Source organism: Mus caroli, chromosome 7, assembly GCF_900094665.2.
Source record: "Mus caroli chromosome 7, CAROLI_EIJ_v1.1, whole genome shotgun sequence".
Lineage (NCBI taxonomy): Eukaryota > Metazoa > Chordata > Mammalia > Rodentia > Muridae > Mus > Mus caroli.
In genome coordinates this window covers 53,594,717-53,616,273 of record NC_034576.1, presented here as the reverse complement: position 1 = coordinate 53,616,273, position 21,557 = coordinate 53,594,717, and the positions used below count along the sequence as shown (strand labels likewise).

Sequence of the window (21,557 nt, the reverse complement as noted above, 5' to 3'; positions counted from 1 at the left end):
GAAGAAGAAGAAGAAGGAAGAAGAAGAAGAAGGAAGAAGAAGAAGAGAAAAGGTTCTGAGAAAAACCTTGAACTTTCTGATTTATTCAACATACTATATCCCAGAGAGGTGAGGACTTTGCAATAAACTTTCAGGGAAATTCCTGTTTGTCCATATTGTGAAAAGCTTTGCTAATTAAAGTAAACAATGTTTACTGAATTGAAATTTAATGGAAAAACCAATATTGATCCCCCCACCTTCCCTTCCAGTGAATTGGCAATGTTCACTCTCAATTCATGCTGAGTGAGCTAGCTGGACTTTCTGAGGGGGTGAATCAAGTGAACTGCAGGAAGAAATTTGGATGACAACCACTAGTTTGTTCTTTCATGTGGTCTAAGATATACTCTACAGTGCTTGCAGTGGTCCCCTGACCTCCAATGTCTGGAGTGCAGACAGCTTTGTTTTGTAAGGATGCCATGACTGCAGATCGGATGTGAGTGGCATAGGGTTGGAGATCAAGGTAGTCCAGCATGATACAGCTGGTCAGCAGCATGGCAACAGGGTTGGCAATATTTCTGTGAGCTAAATCTTTACCTATTTCCTTTGAACCCATCTCAAATATTGCATATGAATCACCATAATTGGCTCCAGGGACAACTCCTGACCCTCCAACCAGCCCTGTGCAGATACTGTTGATAATGTTGCCATAAAGATTGGGCATCACCATGACATCAAACTGCTGGGGCTTCGATACCAACTGCATTGTGGTGTTGTCTATAATCATACTCTCTAAGGTGATCTGAGGATAGTGAGCTGCCACATCCTTACAGCACTGAAGGAAGAGCCCATCTCCCAGTTTCATGATGTTGGCTTTGTGAACAACTGTCACCTTTTTCCGCCCCATCTTTTGAGCCAACTTGAAGGCATAATCAGCAATGCGCAGAGACTTGGTCTTTGTCACAATCTTAAGGCTCTCTACCACTCCTTTCACGCTCTCATGCTCTAGGTTAGTATACTCCCCCTCTGTATTCTCCCGAACAACCAAGATGTCTATGTCTTTGTGTCGGGTCATAACACCAGGAAAAGTCTTGAAATGGACGACACTGGCATAGAGGTCAAGGATGGTGCGAAACTTGGTGTTGTGCGACTTGAAACGGGCAGGCAGATTGTGGTTGGTTGCAATATTGCCCTTCAGAGCTACACGGTTCCGACGGATGGCCATGAGAGCATTTTTGATCTCCTCTTCATTAGATGTTGAGGTGACCCACACCTCTTCAAAGTCCACTGGCACACAATTTGATCTGAATATTCTCTTGACATGAACCATAAGCTCAGGCCCAATGCCATCTCCAGGTATCATAGCCACCGTGTGTCTTCCACCATACTTTGGCGAAGGAGGCACTGTGCAATGTGAGCAGAAACTTCTGAAGGAGGTCACAAGCTCACATACTACCTCACTAGAATGGCCAAGAAAAGCAGCAGATTGGAGAATTGTTTTTATAGAACAGCTGGTTACTGCCAACATCTTTACTATCATGGCTGTCCTCACTCTTTCTTAGAAACAGTTTGCTTTGGAGTTCTGAGGCAATGATTCCTTCTTGAGTCACAATTCTCTCTCCTTCCTTACATTCTGTTTTGCAGACATTCTACTCGTGTAAGCATGCTAGATATGGAACAATAGAGTGTCTACACTAAAAGCTGCAAACATTTTCTGGCTAGGTAATAATTCATGTATATGGGCTCTGCTCTAAAAATACGACTTTTTAAAAAATTTACCTTTTTGAAAAAAATGTAATTCTCTTTCATATATTAGATCTTATCCACAGTTTCCCCTCCTTCCACTCTTCCTAGTCCAACTTCCCAAACTTCCTTCCCACCCAGATCTACTCCTCTGTTTCCCTGTGCCCCTCAGCACAATAGACAGTGAGTCACTATCATAGTTTTGAAAACTTAGTACCTGTATACATTGTATTTTATTTGTATCTACTACCTCCACCTCCCTCCAGCTCCTGGCAGGATGTTCCAACACATCCACCTTCAAATTTCATGTCCTTAAAAAAAATCAATAACCTACTAACTGATTAGGAATTTTCTTATGTGCCTGGGTAAAGAGACATCTTTAAATGGGAAGCTTATAGGTTATAGGGGAGACCCACAATTGCTTTGCTAAATAGTTGTTTTATTAAACTGTCTTTTAGATATGTTTGTATTCAGAGATCTGTGCCACTGATCCCAACCTTGGTCAGAGAAACATCTTTTTACATTAGGTAATGATTAATACAGAGACTTATGACTGATTATAATGTTGAGAATAAGTAATTGACTGCATAGCTGTAGATAAGATAACTACATCAAATTCCTCTGATCTGATGGTTAGGAAACATCTAAAAATAAGTCAGAAAGACTGTAAGAGCCATAGAATGGAGAAGGGACCATGAAATGCTGTGTTCTAGATAGTACATGACTGTTGCACATATAATTTAATTTTTTAACTAGACTTTATTTTCCAACAATTACAGAGGCACAGAGGAACTGAGATGAAGATAGTGGCATTCCTCACATACCCAGGCCATGATTTAGACATAGATTTCCCCCTGGTCAGAATCCTGCCTGCAAATGATACATGTTTAATAACTGATAAATAAACATTGGCAAACCTTTGTGACTCATAACCTATGGTTTGCTCTAGGATTTTCTTCCAATTTTAAACCGGATATAGATTTACACAAATATAGAATGCCATGTCTCCATTGTTATAGTGCCATAATTGGGTTTCTTCTTTAATACATTCTAAGAAAATCACTGGGTAAGAAGTGCAACTCCTTGGAAACACCTATATATTTATGGAACGAGCATTCCTGGAGTTGACAGCAAAGTATTTTTTAATAGTGTTGGTGCATTCTGAAATGGAAGGGCTACTGAGCTAAGAAATGACCCCAACAGGATGAATCCCAGCATCAGAGTAAGGATTAACATACCAAGAACAGTGTTTTCAAAGATATTTAGCTCAGTAGCAGGACATGGCCAGACATGGGGACTCTGAGCATCATTCTGAATGCATTTAACAGACTGGGGGAAATATGTGCAATCAATGAAGAAATGGGTCACACTGGAAGAACAGTAAACTGAGTGAGGAAAGATGATCTAAATAAGTTCACTTTTAGTATGCTATGTCTTTGAAGCCTGGATGATAGCCACACAATGACTTCTAGTGAATAGCTTAATAAATGAGTTGGAAATCCCTGATGAGAGATCATGGGTGAAGGTATAGATTCGGGAGTCATCAACATATCAGAGAGGTATATAGGAGTATAAACAATAGCCTGAAGTAGAGGATCCCTACTTTGTTTTTGCTGCTATGGATGACAAATGACATCCACAGGAGATAGTCCCATATAGGCACACACATATACATGTGCACATAGATAAAGTAGTTGACAAAACAGAGCAAAAGGTCTCTAAGTTGCTTTGTAGGAAATATGCAGAAACAGCAAAATTGTTCTACAAATGATTATGAAATCTATTGCTTGTTTTAAACCACATCACTTTTAGGGAAAAATGTAGATGCACATTTTCTAATATTAAAACCATATTGAACTGTATATCAAAGATACAATTCGGTTCTCTCTAGGTAATGTAAGTAGAGCAGCATCCAGTAGCTCAGACTAAGAAAATTATAATCTCAACATCAAAATGTACAGAAATTGTATTTCTGTGTAGACTTTATGCTAATGCTATAGGATACAACTGTCTAAGCCTCTAACTTGGATGACTGCTTTACTCCTGATATGGAAGTTTTAAGGGTTTAAGGTATCCTCACTCTTGTTTCTGTGTTATAAGGAAACAGGTAAATATACATGTTTTATCAGCCTATCTTCTTAGTTATCTATGTAAAATATCAAGGAAACAAATACACATATAAACCCACAGTTCACAGACTGTAGCCTATCAGAATTGTTGTAACGTTCAAAAAGTAGCTTTAGTAATTCTACAAGAATTACACCTATTGTCCTTTAAACATTTGCATCCTTCCCCCATCTCCTCTCAGATCAACTGCCCAACTTTGTGTCTTCATTTTTGAAAAGCCACTCAGTCTTTTGGTACCTCCTACATCTTCTCTCATGTATGGAGATGGGCTGAACATGCAGATCTATCAAGGGCTACAACCTAAACATAACTACCTCTTGCCCTTGAAAGCTAACATTACCTACACACACACACACACACACACACACACACACATAGGGACACAAAAGTTAGATGTGGCAGGTCACTTGGTTTTCTGGTTTTAGTTTGCATAGGTCTTATGTGTGTTGTCATAGCCATTGTCAGAATTGCTACATCTACATTAACAACAGATCATAGACATTTCAAGAAATATGAGCCAATGAATGATAGCCAATCCCCCATCACATATAATCCAAGATATCATATTGAAATACAGTTGAGGAAATGTTGCATCCTATGGGAGTAACTCTGTGGTGAGTCTGAGTCATTGAAAAAGGAATCCATTCACAAGCCATTCACAAGCACTTTCAATGTAAGGCATATGAATAAGTGCAGTGTGGTTAGGTCATAGCTGATTGTACCATGATGTAGTAATATTGTCATGCCAGTATGGTCTGGGAAGATGTCTGCTGAGACAGCATAAGAGATGACAGCAATGAAAAGGACGTCAGTATTTGAAGCCTTAGAGGAGAATAACTGAGAAGAATGCACTGGAACGATGGACTTACTAAGAGAGGCCATTGTTTTCTAGGGGAGGTGACATGTCCATGGACAGGACAGTCACCCCTATCACAATTCTGTAAAGAGGGAAGTATAGCAACCAGTAATAGCAACCAGGGGCTCAACGGTAACTTCAACAATGAAGGCAGATTAATGGTTAACAGCATGGGCTCCAGAACCAAGTGGCCTGCCACACCTAACATTTGTGTCTGTGTCCGTGTCCGTGTGTGTGTGAGTGTGTGTGTGTGTGTGTGTGTGAACATGCATGTAGAAGCAGAGATCTACTTATCTTCCTTGATCACTCTCTATGTTATATTTTGTTCACTTATTTTTTGCATGTGTGTGTGTGTGTGTGTAAATGTGTGTGTGAATGTGTGTGTGTGTTTGGGGGGATATATCATGTGTGCATACATGCTCATGTGTATAACATCCATGTGGGAAGGTACATGTATGGGCACAAGTGTCTATGTGTCTATGTGCATGTGTAGGTCCAAGGCTGATGCTGAGAGTCTTTGTCAATCACTTCCCACCGTACATTATTCACTAAAGTAGGGTTTCTCAATTGAACTTACACTCATCAATATGGCAAGTATAGCTAGCCAGCTTGTCCCAAGATCAGACCTACTTTAAGAGCACTATAACTACAGTGGAGCTACCATATCCACATAGCATTTACATTAGTATTAGGGATTTGAATCCTTATCCTTCTTTGGCAAGGGTTTTATCCATGAAGATACCTCCTTAGTCTTCCACTTTAGTTTTTCAGACTAAATATAGCTAACTTGCTCAATGAACCTGGATCTCACCAATTCAAGAAAATGGACAATAGAACAAACACCAGGGGTTCTTCTGTCTTTCTCTAATTTCCCAGCACTAAACTTTTGGTAGGTATGCACTTCCATAATTGGCTAGTTACGTGGGTACCAAAGATCTGAATACAGGTCCTCACAATTGCACAGTAAGAGTTTCACAGACTCTCCTAGCTCTTACCAATGTATTCTCCTCAAATTATATGACCTATTTTAGAACCTGCATTCCAGGGAGAAGAGCAAAATAAAAATGGACACATAGATGACAGACTGAAAAGCATGCAGATCTCTTAATGCCACCGTATAAGTGCTATGAAACAAATACAAATACCTTTACTTTCAGAATTTGAATTCTTAGACAGACTTAAAATATATAATATAAACATAATAACTCACATAAGGTATGTACATATATAAGTATATATGCATACATATATATTCAGATCCCTAGTACTCATTTAAATGCTAGATGGGTGTGGTAGCTCAACTATAATTATAGTATTCTTAAAGTAGATTAGATCCTGGGGCAAGTTGGCTAGCTAGACTTGCCATACTCTTTATATATATATATATATATATATATATATATATATATATATATACATACATACATATATTATACATATACATATATACATATATATACACATATATACATATATATATACATATATACATATATATATATATACACATATATACATATATAATGTGAGTAGAGATGTGGTGCTAAATGGTTTCCTAATGACAGGGCTGGAATGAGTTACCTATGTACCTGGTAAGGATGGATAACACAGGGACTTCAGTACAACTATAAGACAGGACAAGTAGCAGATGGAGGAAGGGGAGAGAGAGGCTTTCTGAAACGGAGACAAAATTGAAAGGCCTGTAGGGTGTGCTAAGTTTCCCTGGTTGGCTGCATTTATGGGAGAAAATAGGCACAGACAAAAAGAGAAAGTAATTGGGGTCAGAGATTAGGAGTCTTCAACGACAAACTTATGATCTCTATGATACCCCAAGGGCAGCATGGAAGGATTCAGAAATAAAGGCTCTAAGTGGTGTGACTTTAAAAGGAAAGCACACATTAGAAAGAGGAAGAAAGGCAGGAAACTTCAAGGATTATGGTGACTTTATATAGCAAGACTTACCTGATACAAGCAGAAAAATTTAAATGAACACATACATAGAACTGGAAAGAGAGGGGGGAGGGGGGAGGGCAAGGGGGAGAGAGGGTTCTTGATATTCATTTGAATTTTTGAGAACCAAGTCACTGATAATTTTGCTTTACATTTTTCCAAAACTACACTGTCAATGTATTCCAGGTTCTACATTGCACATTAGTTCAATCTCTTGCACAGATCCTGCCTTTATCATCTGACAGCAACAGAAGTAAGATGCTAAGGATATTAATAATTCCTTATAATTTAACAAAAATGCTGGGCCTTAGTCTCTTCAGACCCATTTGTGTTCTTCTCCCTCGTTGTGCAACTTCCTTGGGGCAGCGATGTCACCATGAACTCCCTCTCCCACATGCCCATGAGACAGAGGGCAAGAGTCTTACTCACAAGCACACAGGTCACCATGGCAGAGCTTCAAATCTTTACAACATACAATGATAACTGTGCAGAACTACCAATAGCTGCTAACAGGCATCTAGGTTAAGTTAAGGGTCCTTTAAAAGTTATTGCACTTGCAATAACTCTATCTCAAAGACCCACTAAAATTCTATATTTCTTTTTTGTTTCCCTGTTGTATAAGTTTGCATATTTGCAAGGGTCATGGGAATTACAGAGGATAAGAATTTTTGAAAATTAGAAATTAGATATAAAGGGGTAGTGCCTGCCTCCTCAGACACTGAGAGCCGAATGTCAAGTATAGCAGAGGAAGAAAAAGAAATAATTAGGTTCACAACACAGAAGGAAAACATAGGAACTAACAGAGGGGGAGCTAACATCTATTTAATAATTATATACCCAGTCAGTTCTTCCTCATTCTGCCCTCTCAGATGGCTATGATCCCAGCAGCCTATGAGAAGATGATAGTTTGACCTTTGGTCCTCAGAAACACTACATACAATTAGTGCAGACTCAATATTGACTATTAGGAAAAGAAGAAAGCCATACTGTGTGCTAGATATGGCCTACATTGCCTGGACATATGTATTGAAAAATATTGCCAACAAACAAAAAAAAAACCTAAATATAGAATACTGACAATCAGATCATTCCCAAGAGAAGGGGCCCACTGAAGTCTATGGTCAAACTGTACAGCAGAGAATAGAAGTTACAATTTTCCTGCTCAGCTCTTAAATATGAGTGAAAAGCCAGGGGAATCATTGGTGGGAAACATCTAAAATGAGAAGCAGAAAGCCAAACAACTCAACAGACAAATATTATGAGGGAGGCACAGGAACCTACTTCATGCATCAACACTAATATCTGAAGACAAAAGGGGCAAAAAAAAAATCAGGAAACAAAAACAATATCCTCTGAGAACAATGATGAGGAGAAAGAACTCATTTTCTGACATAGAAAGGGACAGTGGAACCAAAAGAGAGGAGAAAGTGTTGGAAGTCAAAATGAGAAATTTTTACATATGGACATGCACATACATAAGCTTGAAAATGAATAAGAAAGTTGCAAGGCTCAGCATCAATGTCTTAAGAGCACTAGTCAAAGAAATGGAAAGCAAAACATGTATAAGCCAGAGAATACAGGAGTCACCAAAGTCATAAAGCAAGACATTTGCACATTTAAACTTTATGAGTTTCAGAGTGAAACAGTCCACTGAGTATCTACCCATCAGAATAAAAGAAAATGAAACCAGTTTGTTCTAGTTTCATTTTCATTGCTGTGATGATAAAAAAAAAAATCTTGACAAAAAGCAGAATAGTGTAAGAAAGTGTTTATCTGGTTTACAATTGTAGTGACAGCTCCTGGTTTCAGGAAAGTCCAGGCAGGTATTCTAGAAGCTGATTATGTCAAATCCACAAGAAAGAGAGAAAGAAAGAGAAGAAAAGAGAAAAGGAGAGAGGGGGAGGGGACAGGAGGAGATGGGAGATGGGAGGAGACAGGAGACTACAGGAGAGGAGAGGAGACGGGAGAGGAGAGGGAGGAGGAGAGGTCATCACATCCTTCTGTGGTGCATGCTTGCTTTCAGCTAGCTTTTCCTTTCTTACAATATTCAGGACTTCCTGCCTAAGGAATTATATGATCCACAATGACTTGAGTTTCCCCACATCAATTAAATCCATTGCAGACATGTCCTAATCTGAAAAAATAATTGACTGAAAACTCTCTTCCCAGGTGATTCTAGGCTGTGTCAAAGGGACAATTGACACTGAGCAGTATCCCATGTCACTGTGTAAGCTAAAGGAAAGCAGAGATACCTTGGGTTTCTGAACTATCAAATCCTAACCTGAAAGGATGCCCTAAAAATCTGAAGGAGAAACTCATTCATAGTAAAATAATGTTTTAAATCACTATTATTAAATGGTGGTTAAATTAATTTTAGAACATTTGCATTTTGCTCATATTCCAGGTATTTAAGCAATGCAGAAATATTCAGTCAACACTTTTTTATAGCAATAGTCTTAAAACTTTGTCACCAGGCACTTTTATAATGTGTGTCACCAAGCTAGGACAGTAGTGCAAGAAAGAACACAGATAATGTGCCAAAATCCAGGGCTCCCTTCCACAGGGAGAGGCAAAGAGCATCCTATGAAACAAACTGTGGAGACAGCCTAGAAATCAATTGAACTGGGTGTGGAGGGGCTAAGGGAAACAGCTAATGTCTTGAAGGGCATCTATTTCTTGGGTTGGAACTTAAAAATTATTATAGGTACATAATAAATTAATCAAGAATATGATTATTAATGGTAAGGGGAACGAAAGCCTTCCATGCAAGAAAATCAATGTTGTATATCCCATAATCTGCTCATGATCATTTCATACACAGCTACACTAACAAAAAAACACATTATACTGATGCAGCAAGACTGTAAAGCAGTAACCAGCAGCCGAATTAACTTAAGTAGGGAGAGGTGATCTACAAATTGTCTAAATTGGACCTATGATAATGTAATAAAAAAGTATACTGTTTTGAGACTCCAAGGGAGCAGCTGAGAGAATCTGTAAACAGAATTGACCATCATCGTCTCACAGGTAGGAAGTCTTTAAGTAAAGCCTGTTGAGGCACTGAAGCCTAAGAGGTAAAAGTCACAGATGCCCTGGGGTCCAATGCTGGCTACTCCACTCACATCTATTAGAGCCTTATTCTAACAAAATTGCTTATGACTCTTACTTACAGCTATGATCACCTGGCTTGGGGCAGAATGTTAAACCTCCTCTGTCTCACTTGCCTTTTCTGTAAATGAAGGTAATAGCTTCCTCATACAGATTGGCAAGAATTGAATACAGGAAATGTGAACGTTACCTAGGTCATTATTACTCATACAAATACAGTATTTTGGAGTAGCCTCAGTCCAAATAAATAAGATTAAGAGAATATGCTATTTCACTGTATTTGAACACAACTTGTATACTTTGGCCCAAATTTAGAATTTAAAAAACATGCCAAGAAAACAGTATCTGTGTAGTGCATTGAATGCTTTCACCGCCGAGTCCTACTCCTTTCTATCCTCATTTATTATCTATTCACATATACAGAAATTTCCTCCAATTACAGAATATTGGAAGCACTTAATATCCCAATCTCCCTTCACTTAACAATTTGAGAAATTGATGTAAGGTATTAATATGTCTTCTAGAGGGAAATGAACAAGCTCCTATTTATAATTCTCCCCTTACTCTGAGAAATTATTTTAAGATCAGTCTTCATATTTTGTGAATACTGACTAATTTTTAATAATTCTTGAGCCTGTGTGAGTATGAGCTAAAATTCATTCACCTAAAGAAAAAGTGAGAGGCCATTCAATAACCCTCAAGACAAAATATCATTTCCCTCCTGCAGATGAGGACTATGTCTGCTGAATGCTGATTAGTTCGTGCCTCGGATGCCAGCTTTCCTTTGCTCAGTTATAGCTTGGCATGGAATGCCAGAACATAGGAATGTGCTACCCCAAGCACATTGACCAATCATCAGTGTTCCATGTGGTTTTTACTTTCTAACTATCAGAAATTATGTAACAAACAAAGACACCAGGACAATCTGTACTGCCGATAAGACATGTGTGCACATCACCATGGCCAGTCATGACACTGAAAGTTCCTTTGCCTGTTCACAGTGACCCCTAATAAAGACATTCTCATCTGACAGAAGGAGTCTCGGGGATGGTGATCTTTCTCTTTCCTGCAGCAGTCTGGAGTGCTGCCTGTCAAAGATAATTACCAGCAGAACAGAGAACCTATCACTTGCCCATTACCCTGTTAACACATCCACAATAAGCAATGTGAAAGGAACACAGGGTGCTGAAGCTTGCTAGAGACCTGGGCTATGGTCCTCTCTGAGGTCTGTGTGTCAGAGAGAAGATTCTGGAGCAAGCCTAGGCACCTGTTCTTAGAGGCAAATGAGATGTGTCAGGTTTGCTGAAATTAATTTTAACCACAGGTGGCAGAGTCAGGGTCTCTCCTCCCACTTGCAGACTCTTTGGCTGCTGCTTGACAGAAATTTTGAAAGTTTATGTTGGCTCTGACCCTAAGCAAACGATGTGGACTGCTAGCTTTTGTGCAGGGGAATTACACTTCACCTCTGCAGTGCTCGCTGGAGAAGTGTCAACTCCTCATCTGCAACCTCAGACTTGATGTTAGAACCTGGTGGAGTCTGTAAAGGAAGAAAGCTCAGATCACAGTGAAACAGTGTTTGTGGGGTGAACGCTCTGCACACAAGAAGCTCAGGGAAGACACTGAGTGGGCTGCCAGGTGCCTGTACTCATAGAACTCAGGAGACTGAGGCAGTGGAACTACAAGGTTGAGATCAGCCTGGGCTAAAGAGAAAGCTAGAAGTCAGCACAGGTAGATAACACAGGGAGATAACTGCTCAAAAACAAAACCCAGTCTCTGCTGTGACTCCGGGTAATCTACTCACATCTGAAGGGTGGACCTAGGGACTTCAGACTGCTGCTGTGAATAGTGGTCCACTCTATATATGCACCACATCGCATCAGCCCTTTGTAGGTTGAAGGATATTAAGGTTGTTTCTCTTTCCTAGCCGAGCAAGCATCTGTGGAGTAGGATGCCAGGTCCTCTGGACAGATGCCAGAGAGTGGTATAGCTGCCTCATATGGGAGATTTATGATTTTTTTAATATAAGGAGAGAATTCTCCCCACTGATTTCCACAGTGGCTACACTAGTTTGAAATCCCACCAACAGTGAATATGGCTTCTCTTTTACCTGTGTCCCCTTCAGCATTTTCTGGTTGTTTTGCTGTTCTTTGCCACTCTGACTGGGGTTAGATGAAATCTCAGCATTGTTGGGATTTGTATTTCCCTGATTCACAGAACAATGAACAATGTTTGAGACATTTCTTAGCCATTTTTATTTCTTCTTTTGAGAACTCTGTTCAAATTCTGAGCTTTGGAGGGGTCATTTGGTTTTATTTTTGACGATTTGACTTTTAAATTCTTTACATATTCTGCACATTAATCCTGTCAGGTGTACAGTTGTAACCCTCCTTCAATCCATGGCGCTCCTCTTCACATGAGTGCTTCTTAGCTGTACAGAGCCTTTATTTTATAGGGTCCCACTTTTCAATTGCCTTAATCCTTGGGCGAATGAGGCCAGGAAGTCCTTTCTTACAACTATATCTAGCAGTTTCAGTGTTTCGGGTTTACATTTATTTCTTTGATCTATTTAGAGTTAGCTTTTAGCATCTCGGTAAAAAGATGAATGGCTGACGTTGCATGTACTCATGTTTAGGTCTTTGATCTTGTTTCATTGATCTGCATGTCTGTTTTGTGACAGAACATATTATTTTTTTTACTAGGACTCTGTAATATATGTTGAGATCATAAATGGAAATCCCTCCAGCTTTGATGATTTTGCTCAGGATTGTCTTGGCTATCTGGAGCCTTGTGGCTCCATATGAACTACAAACAACTAAGAAAATTCTGACACCTGTGGGGAGAGCCTTCCCCAAGGAAGAAGACATAAACTAATTATCCAAGACCAAATTATAAACCTTGAAAATATATATTACTGAGCCCAGGATACACAGGAGAGAAAGAAAGAAAGAAAGAAAGAAAGAAAGAAAGAAAGAAAGAAAGAAAGAAAGAAAGAAAGAAAGAAAAGAAAGAAAGAAAGAGAAGAGAGAAAGAGGGAGAAAGAAAGAAAGAAAGAAAGAAAGAAAGAAAGAAAGAAAGAAAGAAAGAAAGAAAGAAAACAGTATTAATATATTTAACAGTGAGCCTACCTTGTAGATCTAATTGTTGCCTCTAATGTCATCCCAATGGGATTTTTTTTCTACCTGGTTTCAAATTCAGACCAATGTTTTCTTGACCCTCACTCTTAATTTCACAAGAAATAAATCACTAAAGTAACACTGAAGAGAAAGCATATCAATCTCCTATCTACCTTTGGTTCTCAGCAAAAGATTATATACAATTATATAAAGGTTGTTCAGGAAAGGTAAAAAGTATATTTCATGTAATCAGGGAGGAAGGAAGTTTGGTAAAATAACTGGGATAAATAGCAATAAGAACCCAGGACATCCACTTCCTGAACATCCTTATATGGCACAGATGCTGTGCTATGCAAAGGTCTTGTAATGGAATCACACACAGTCTTATATGGAAGATGGTGGCAGATGTGTAGAGGCAAATGGAACTGAAGGAGGTGTGTGTTTGAATGCTAAGGGACCTAAAACATCCTCAGTGAGGCATGAGTGGGGGAACTTTTAAATCATTATGAGTGTGTGTGTGTGTGTGTGTGTGTGTGCATGCTCTTAAATCATGTGCCATTCCCAGAGGGGAAATTTTATTCAAAAATCAGAGCTCAGGCAAAACACCATAGTAATGGATACAAACACACAGAGTTAGAGAGAGCATGGCACATCCACCAACAGAAGTTAAATCTGAAAATGCAGAAGGACTGGTGTAGACAAGATTTCTCTATGCTTTAATACAATCCTTTTAGAAGGAACTGGGTTAAAATTCTATTGTATTTCCAAAAGCAAATACATAAATACAAGAAGAGAAAAATCTTTTGTCAAGCAGGACAACACCGATAGTACTTAGAAAGGGAACCAGAGAGGAGACAACACCTGACCACGAAGGAGATGTAGAGAAGGCAGCTTCCTGGAGGGCCAGCCTTCTTATCTAGCTCCCCAGCCCTACAGAAAGTTGACCCCCCACTCCTGTGCCTGAGGTTTGTCTGAGCATAATCTTGTCAAATTTCATTGCAATTTTCTCTCAAAAGCTGGTTCAGGCAGGGTGTTTTGCTATGAAATTTTGAGTTTAGATGTTAGGTTGATTATGACCAAGCAGAGGCCCATTTGCTTCACAGTACATCGTAGAGGCTGCCTAAGGATGGCAAATCTGTTTTGCAGCTGCTCAAAGAACAAGCTAATGGCTTTTTCTAGGAAACAGAGAGTGGAGAGCTCATATTCTCAACAATCTTAAGGAAGCTAAGGGGTCAGCTTTAGGTAGTCAGCTCTCATGGACATGTAAGATAAATACATCTCTCTTGCCAACCACAAGATGGGAGAACATGGACACCACTGGCCACCTTCCACATGGAGAACACTCTCTGTTGACTCCACTAAAGGCCTCCAGACAGTCCTTGCAGACTTTATCCTTTTGTGTCCAGTTGAGGGGTGTTTCCATAATTTCTAGTACGTCATTTCTCCCTTCTGCCTACTTGTCACTTCAGAGCATATCTGCCCCTTTTCCTTCTCTCGCTCCTCTACATGTTGTCGAAAGACAAAGGAAAGCACATCTGGAAGGCTTTGTGACTTGCTAGTCACTCTGTGATGTCCCTGAGCTCCACAGTGGTCATCTCCACTCAGCTGGGCTTGTTCAGAGACAGAGGAGAAATGTGAAGAGGAGGGATAGGGAAGCTCACTAGGGAAGCAGTCACTTCAGCCTATTGTTCTTTTCATCCAAGATTGCCAGCACACCTCCCACCTCCCCAGGCAAAGGTTAGTGGTAAAGTCAGCCCTGGCTAGAGAGCACTGACACCACTGGTGAACAACTTAGTGGACTTCAGCTTCCTCGGGCATATGCAGGCAATCCTTGTAGCCAGTTTCAAAGCTCCTTCTGCACCCACTGTCACCTCCCTCATGAACTCCTTCCTCCTATAAACTGTACAAATGTTACTTTAATATTAACCTTACTCATGGTATTTAATTTATGCATTTGTTTTCTGGGCATTGGGATTTTTAAAGTCATCTATTAATTCATTCTGAAGGCACAATTTCCATAATGTAATTTCTTGGATAGAAAGGAAATGGCTTTCTTCCATCATTACATTTCTTCAGGTACCAATATGAATGTTCCATTTAGGCTTGCAATTAGTCTTATACTTAACATATGCCGACTGCTTGGAGACACATTTATTATTTTCATTGCCTAATGCTATAAAGAGATGCTCAGTATAGTTCTGTGCCTTACATTTCTCAGGCAATTTTGACAGCTGAAGGACCAGACATATGGGAAGGGAATCTTCACACATATGCTCTGCTCTTTCTGCAACTGGCTTATAATGTTCCTGCTACAGGAATTCTTCCCCACCCTTCATATTTCCATCTTCAACTCCAACATTTTGTTTATCTCACATATGTCTCTTCACCTTCAATAGTCAGCAAAGAATATCATTCTCAGACCTTCTACATTTATTCCTCAACTAAGACAGACATTGAGGTTCCTCTTTCATGTTCCCACAGTCCTCAGGCCTTCTCCAGTACAGTATAGCTGCCTGGTTTAGTGTCTGCAGCCATATGAAACTACTCCTTTTGGCATCAAAGAACATGTTTTGTTTCCTTGGTTTTATATCATATTTCTCCTTTAAACATCTGGGGTATTCTTAAGTGACTATTAGCTTAGGATAAATAATACAACTGCCAAAGGCCCCACCTGTTTGTCCCATATGGAATCACCAATGAAACCATTAATATCTCCTTGACCCTCTCTCAGAAGCATTGTGAATGAAGGGACTTAAAGTATCTGCCACTGCACCTAGATTCTCTCTCTCTTTTTGCTCTAACCCAGCAGTTCCCAACCTGCAGTTTGCAACCTCTTTGGGAGTCAAATATCAGATATCCTGCATATCATGTATTTGCATTATTATTAACAGTAACAAAATTAAAGTTGTGAAGCAGCAATGAAACAATGTTTTGGTTGTGGGCTATCACTATATGAGGAACTATGTTAAAGGGTCACAGCATCAGGACGGTTACTGCTCTAACCCCTGATATGAATGGTTGCTCTAACTCCTCCACTATATGCTCCTACCATGATGAACTTCCATGCTCCAAGCTCAGCTAAAGGACTAAGATGTTCTGGATTGAAACCAACACCGTACATTCCCAAACCCTTTTCTCTTTGTAAATTTGTAATCTCAGATATTTTGTCACAATGATACAAATCTAACACAAACATCCCAGCAGTCCATGTCTTTCTCCATGCTTCCTTACTTAGTGAGAACTTTCTTATTCTTTTGAAAATTAAAAAATATATATATATATATAGAAAAGAACCTCACAGTGTACCTCTTTGCTCCAGGCATGAGGAGCTAACATGACCATTCAGATCCTCAGTCCCCTTGAACTTGTTCCAGAATACTGCTCTGAAGCCCAGTTGCTCAAAGAAACCACTCAAAGCCAGAAATCTGCCTGTCCACTGAGTGCCTCTGACTTACAGGTCCTTTTCATCCTGATCCATTTTGTCACCTTGAAGCATTCTCCTGCTGCTGCCAACATGTTTCTAGTTCCCTGGATGCTGGATTTGCTCACTAGAATGAAAAAGCCTTGGCAGTAACTGCAGCTCCCTTAGTCTCTGATAATTTCCTCCTACATTCCATGCCTTCCAGGTAGAGATCATGCCAACCTATGTCAACAGAGTTTGGTGCCTGCTTGTGATAGTGGACGGGTAAATAGGCTACTGGATTAAAATGCTTCTTATTCTATGTGATGAACACATTTCTTGGTGGCTGTTAGTTTTGCTAATTACACACACACACACACACACACACACACACATACACACACACACACACACATATGCTCTAAGAAGCATTAATTATATATTTGCATGATGCTCTATGTAAATACATGTTGACTTTCAGAGAGGCTACATTTTGGAGAACATGAGACCTTAACCATGGATGTTATCTCAAAATCTCAAATATTCTGTGGATGTACAGGGACTGGAGAGATAGCTCTGTAGTTAAGAGCACTTGAAAGGATCAAGGCTCAGTTCCCAGCATCCACACAATGCTGCACAGTTATCTGTAATTCCAGTTCCAGGGTATCCAGTACCCCAGTACCTTCTTCAGATCTTTGTAGGTAGCAGGAACATATTTGGTACATGTGCAGACATAGAGACAAAGTACGTGTACACATAGAATTAATAAATCTTAAAAGAAAGTCTTGTGGCTAGGCTGTGTGTTTGGCTCAGACAAAGGTGCTGTATGTAATACACTGTCATCATATAGGATCATGGATGGAAGACATAATTTTATATTTAAAAATAATCCTGAACCGTAATAAAACATTAAAATGGGCTTCTTGACGTTTCTAATCCTCAAAATATCTCATGAACCTATGCTAGTGTTCTTAAAATGTCTACTAAATGATTCTTAAATTTGAATCACATTTCAGATGTCTCACAGAAGGATTAAAAACTTGAAAACCAAAATGGGAAGGGGAAAGTACCATGTGCTATGCAAATCAAAGTGTTTCCAAATGAGTACCAGGAATAGGGTAAAGTAGATTGAACAGAAGATGCAGCTTACCCAGGTCAGCCCCAGCAGTGAGAAGCTCTATCCCCTTTGGGCCTATATAAGATACATTTCTATGTGATGTAACATAAAAAAGATTGCCAGTCAGTTTCCATTCCTTAATCCCAATATTTTTAATGTGTCATGTAAGAGATTGAATGTTTTGCTCAAAGCAATACAATTTATGGCATTATCTGAATTAAAGACATTGGTTTATTCTTGCCCAAAGAGTTACTCATTTGAGATTATTTATGATCTAATTCTTATTAGTCAGACTCAAAATATGGCAACTTTCTGTCAAGGTCAGTAGCTCTTAACCTTCTTAATGCTGTGACCCTTTAATACAGTTCCTCATGTAGTAATGATACTCAACCATAAAATTATTTTTGTGGTTCCTACAAAACTGTAATTTTGCCACTGTTATGAATCATCATATAGCTATATGATATGCAGGACATCTGATATGTGAAAGGGGCAGTGACCCACAAGTTGAGAACAGCTGGTCTAGGTGATCAAGTATAGCCCTTCAAATCCAACTGACTAGGAAGCAAAAATGAATCATTTTAAGGAAGAGAAAATTAAGAAGGAAGGAACCTGCAGAGTGTTAAAACAGAACAAAGAAATAAAATGGGCAAATGCTTTACATCTTTAAACTGAGAGGCTCTGGAAAACACTTGAGAAAAATCAGAAAATAGCTACAAAATACCACAAAATTCACTCAAACGATAAGCATATTTAAATAAATATGTTTTCAGGAATGTATCTGTTGAGATAGAAAATACCAATGCCTAAGATACAAAATGTACTGGTTTGTAGTAAAATATGCCAGTTATTCTTCTGTCCAGGACACTGTTTTCCATTTGGCTTGGTAGTAAGATCCAGCTGGCTTTTTCTAGTCTTTTCACAAAATACATTTTACTCTAGTAAGAGGACAATGACTCTCTCATTTCAATGTTTAGAATCTCTGGCTGATTTTCTTCATAAAGTTGAGTTAATAGGCCAGAAGTTACCACTGTGTTCAAAGTGATACAAGCTGTTGAGACAATGTTTAGTAAACCTAGGATTCCAGAGTTGAGTACATCCTTGATGTTGAAGTCTAATCCCACAAGAACACCATGGACAGATGGTAGGACCTTCTTAAGAAAGGGATGTCTCTTTAACAAGGCCCCAAATGAAGGAGCTAGAGAAAGAGCCCAAGGAGCTAAAGGGGTCTGCAACCCTATAGGAGGAGGAACAATATGAACTAACCAGTACCCCCAGAGCTGTGTCTCTAGTTGCATATGTAGCAGAGGATGGCCTAGTTAGCCATCAATGGGAGGAGAGGCCCTTGGTTTTGTGAAGATCATTTGCCCCAGTACAGTGGAATGCCAGGGCCAGGAAGCAGGAATGGGTGGGTTGGGGAGCAGGGTGGGGGAAGGGTATAGGGCTCTTTAGTGATAGCATTTGAAATGTAAATGAAGAAAATATCTAATAAAAATGCCTTAAAAGAAAAGAAAGTGATGTCTCTCATCCCTTTGCTTCACGATACTCATCTGTTTGCTTCATGGGATTAAGTTAGTTACTGTGAAAGTGTTTTAACTTTGTCTCTTTCACATGTAAGCTCCACTTTCTTTTACATCTTATATGTTTTGTTATAGAAACAGAAAAGAGGTTGAGCCGGCTTCTAACCAGTTAAGCTCCATAAGCCATGATCTTTCTCACTCCATCATCCTGCATGACTATGGACTCAGATGTGCACTGGATTGGTTCGTGAACAATCAGCATGACAAGATAGGGGTGGTTATGTTTATGCCCTCTATGGGGTTAGTGTTATTTCTTCCATAGTCCTTGGGCGAGAAAGCAACAACAGAACAGGGAGTGCCGTAGATGAGATGACATATGTTGCTATTGAGATTTAATTCCAAGAGTGTCAGATTCAAGATCTGTTTGGTTTATGATGCCTAGGGATTTATCTAACAACTCAATTTTTGTGAAACAGTACATATTCCAAGCTACCAGAGGCTACCTTAATAAAGATTTATTATCTGTAAATTCAGGAATGAATCCAGTAAGTGATGTCCTCAAGCATACCAGAAAATTACCCACAAATTGTCATGTACCCTACCTAGCCTTGGGAATGCTAAGGTTCTCTGCTGGGTAATGGCTGTACTGTTGGGTAGGACAGGGTGTCACTATTTAAAGTTGATAGACATTTTCCCTATGAACTGGTCTTTATGAAAACATCCTGCCTGCTCCATTATGAACTCTCTTTAATTGAAATTGATCTTGAAGTACAACAAAAGTGGATGCTAGAGTCTCCATCCCCCTCTCCTTCCTCTGCTTCCTCTTATCTTAGCATAAATCTGTGTTTGAAGAAGGCCGCTCATTCTATTCAATAGTTGACCTTCTGGTGAAATTCCATCCTGAGACAGGAAATGTTACACTATAGTAGGAATTAAATGGCCTTAGCCTCTGGTACATGGATTCCAGCCACCTGTCTCTTTAATAAATGCTATGAGGCTACACTTGACTAAAAGCCAGACCTGAGCTCTCAACACAAGGGACTTCATAGACAATACCTTTCCCTATTTAAGGGCACTGTGACCTCTTCAGAAGTCATCTCTATATACCCTAGGAATACAGCATAGTGTGTCCTAGGACTAGCAAGCACACTGTGTCCTTCTGCCACTGATGAAAAGCTAACTTGGATGTAACATAGTTGCTGTGTTGGTGACGGAGTACTTATAGCTTCTCTAGTGTGAACTGAGACATATCCCACTTCTTTCTTGGCTAAGGAAACTTCCAGAAAACTTTACCTTACACATGTGGCTCATGTTACATTTCTCCTGAATGAAGCTGTTCTTGAGACTATACCTCTCCCTAAACTTTGGAGCACAAATCACAGAAATGTCAAGGTATACACATACTCGCCTGAGTGTGTGTGGTTCAGCTGTGTTTTAAGAGCATAAAGAAATTCTCTCACAGGAATTGTGGTCTAAACCTCCCAAATTGTCTAGGTTAGAACTATCTAGAAGACTGATAGTCAAATCATCTTCCTGCATCATCATTTTATATCGGCAACTATCTACCTTTTGGAGAGTGATAAAGAATGCCTTCTTCATGCTTGCCTGCTAATAATGGAAAGTGCATTTTAGTAAGTGCTTATTTCTTTTGTCATATTCCTGCCCAGGATCTGTAAAACTATCACATTTAAAAACTGCTGTCACCACATGTAGAGTCCCATGTACCTGTAGTCCCAGGACACAAGAGGTCATGAATTGGAAACAAGCTTCTCTGGATAGATAATCTCTTCACTGGCCAAACAATCAACAATAGTAGTTGATTAAAATAAAATAAAAATGTGATCAGCACAAATGAGTTAGGTGATCTATCCAAGAAGTAGACTTAAAAAATAACCAACATGCCAGTTCTTTCTTACAAAGTCTTAAAAATGACAGATTCACCAAAGGAAAGAAACAGTCAAGAAGCACAGAAAAAAGAGCCACTGTATAAACCAAAAGCAAATAGCTATGTAACTAAAGATTTCAGAAAGGTACAGGGCTCTGGTGTCTCTTCTATGTCCCCTGCAGTTCTGCTCAAGAGGTCGTTATGGATTCAGAGCTCTTCACACTACTTTCGAGTGACCCGAAGAGCATTTTCTCAATTTACTCTAAAACTAAGAAGATCAAGAATCTCAACGAAAACCGAACTGCTTTAATTTGACTGAAGCCTGATGGAAGTAGTGATGACGATGATGTGGTTCAACCAGCAAGAACAATCTTCAAACCCTGGATACGCCAGCCTTCCTTACGTGAGCACCTACAAATGACTGTCACAATGTGCCAGGTCGAATGGCTTCAGAAATTCACCCAAGCTTTTATGTGCATGTTGCTGGCAGCGGTGCTCATCTGAGATTACATGTGCCCACAAATAGCTATGGCCTTCCTCTTTTTCACAGGCACACAGACATTTTGCTCCAATAGTAGATATGGCATGGAAAGGGCTCTATCAAATTCAGTGTGAGCCAGTGGCAGGTGCTACCTTCAGGTCTGACCCATAAGCCACCTGGGCACAACCTGTCATCCATCTCCTTGCCGCTGGAGAGATGCAGATGCTGAAAACCATGGATAGGTGAGCTCTCTTAGGAAGACACGTTGCAGCTATACCTGG

At 39.6% G+C, this 21,557-nt stretch overlaps 2 protein-coding genes across 2 annotated transcripts in view; both read right to left on the bottom strand.

Moving 5' to 3' along the window:
* Nell1 (neural EGFL like 1) overlaps positions 1–21,557 on the bottom strand; it is an 807,173-nt gene that overhangs the window by 258,415 nt on the left and 527,201 nt on the right. The window lies entirely within an intron of this gene.
* Positions 194–1,550, bottom strand: LOC110297767 (probable isocitrate dehydrogenase [NAD] gamma 2, mitochondrial). The gene has a single exon (XM_021166740.2). It carries the CDS (start codon positions 1,514–1,516, stop codon positions 314–316), a length of 1,203 nt encoding a protein of 400 aa, XP_021022399.1. The 5' UTR covers positions 1,517–1,550; the 3' UTR covers positions 194–313.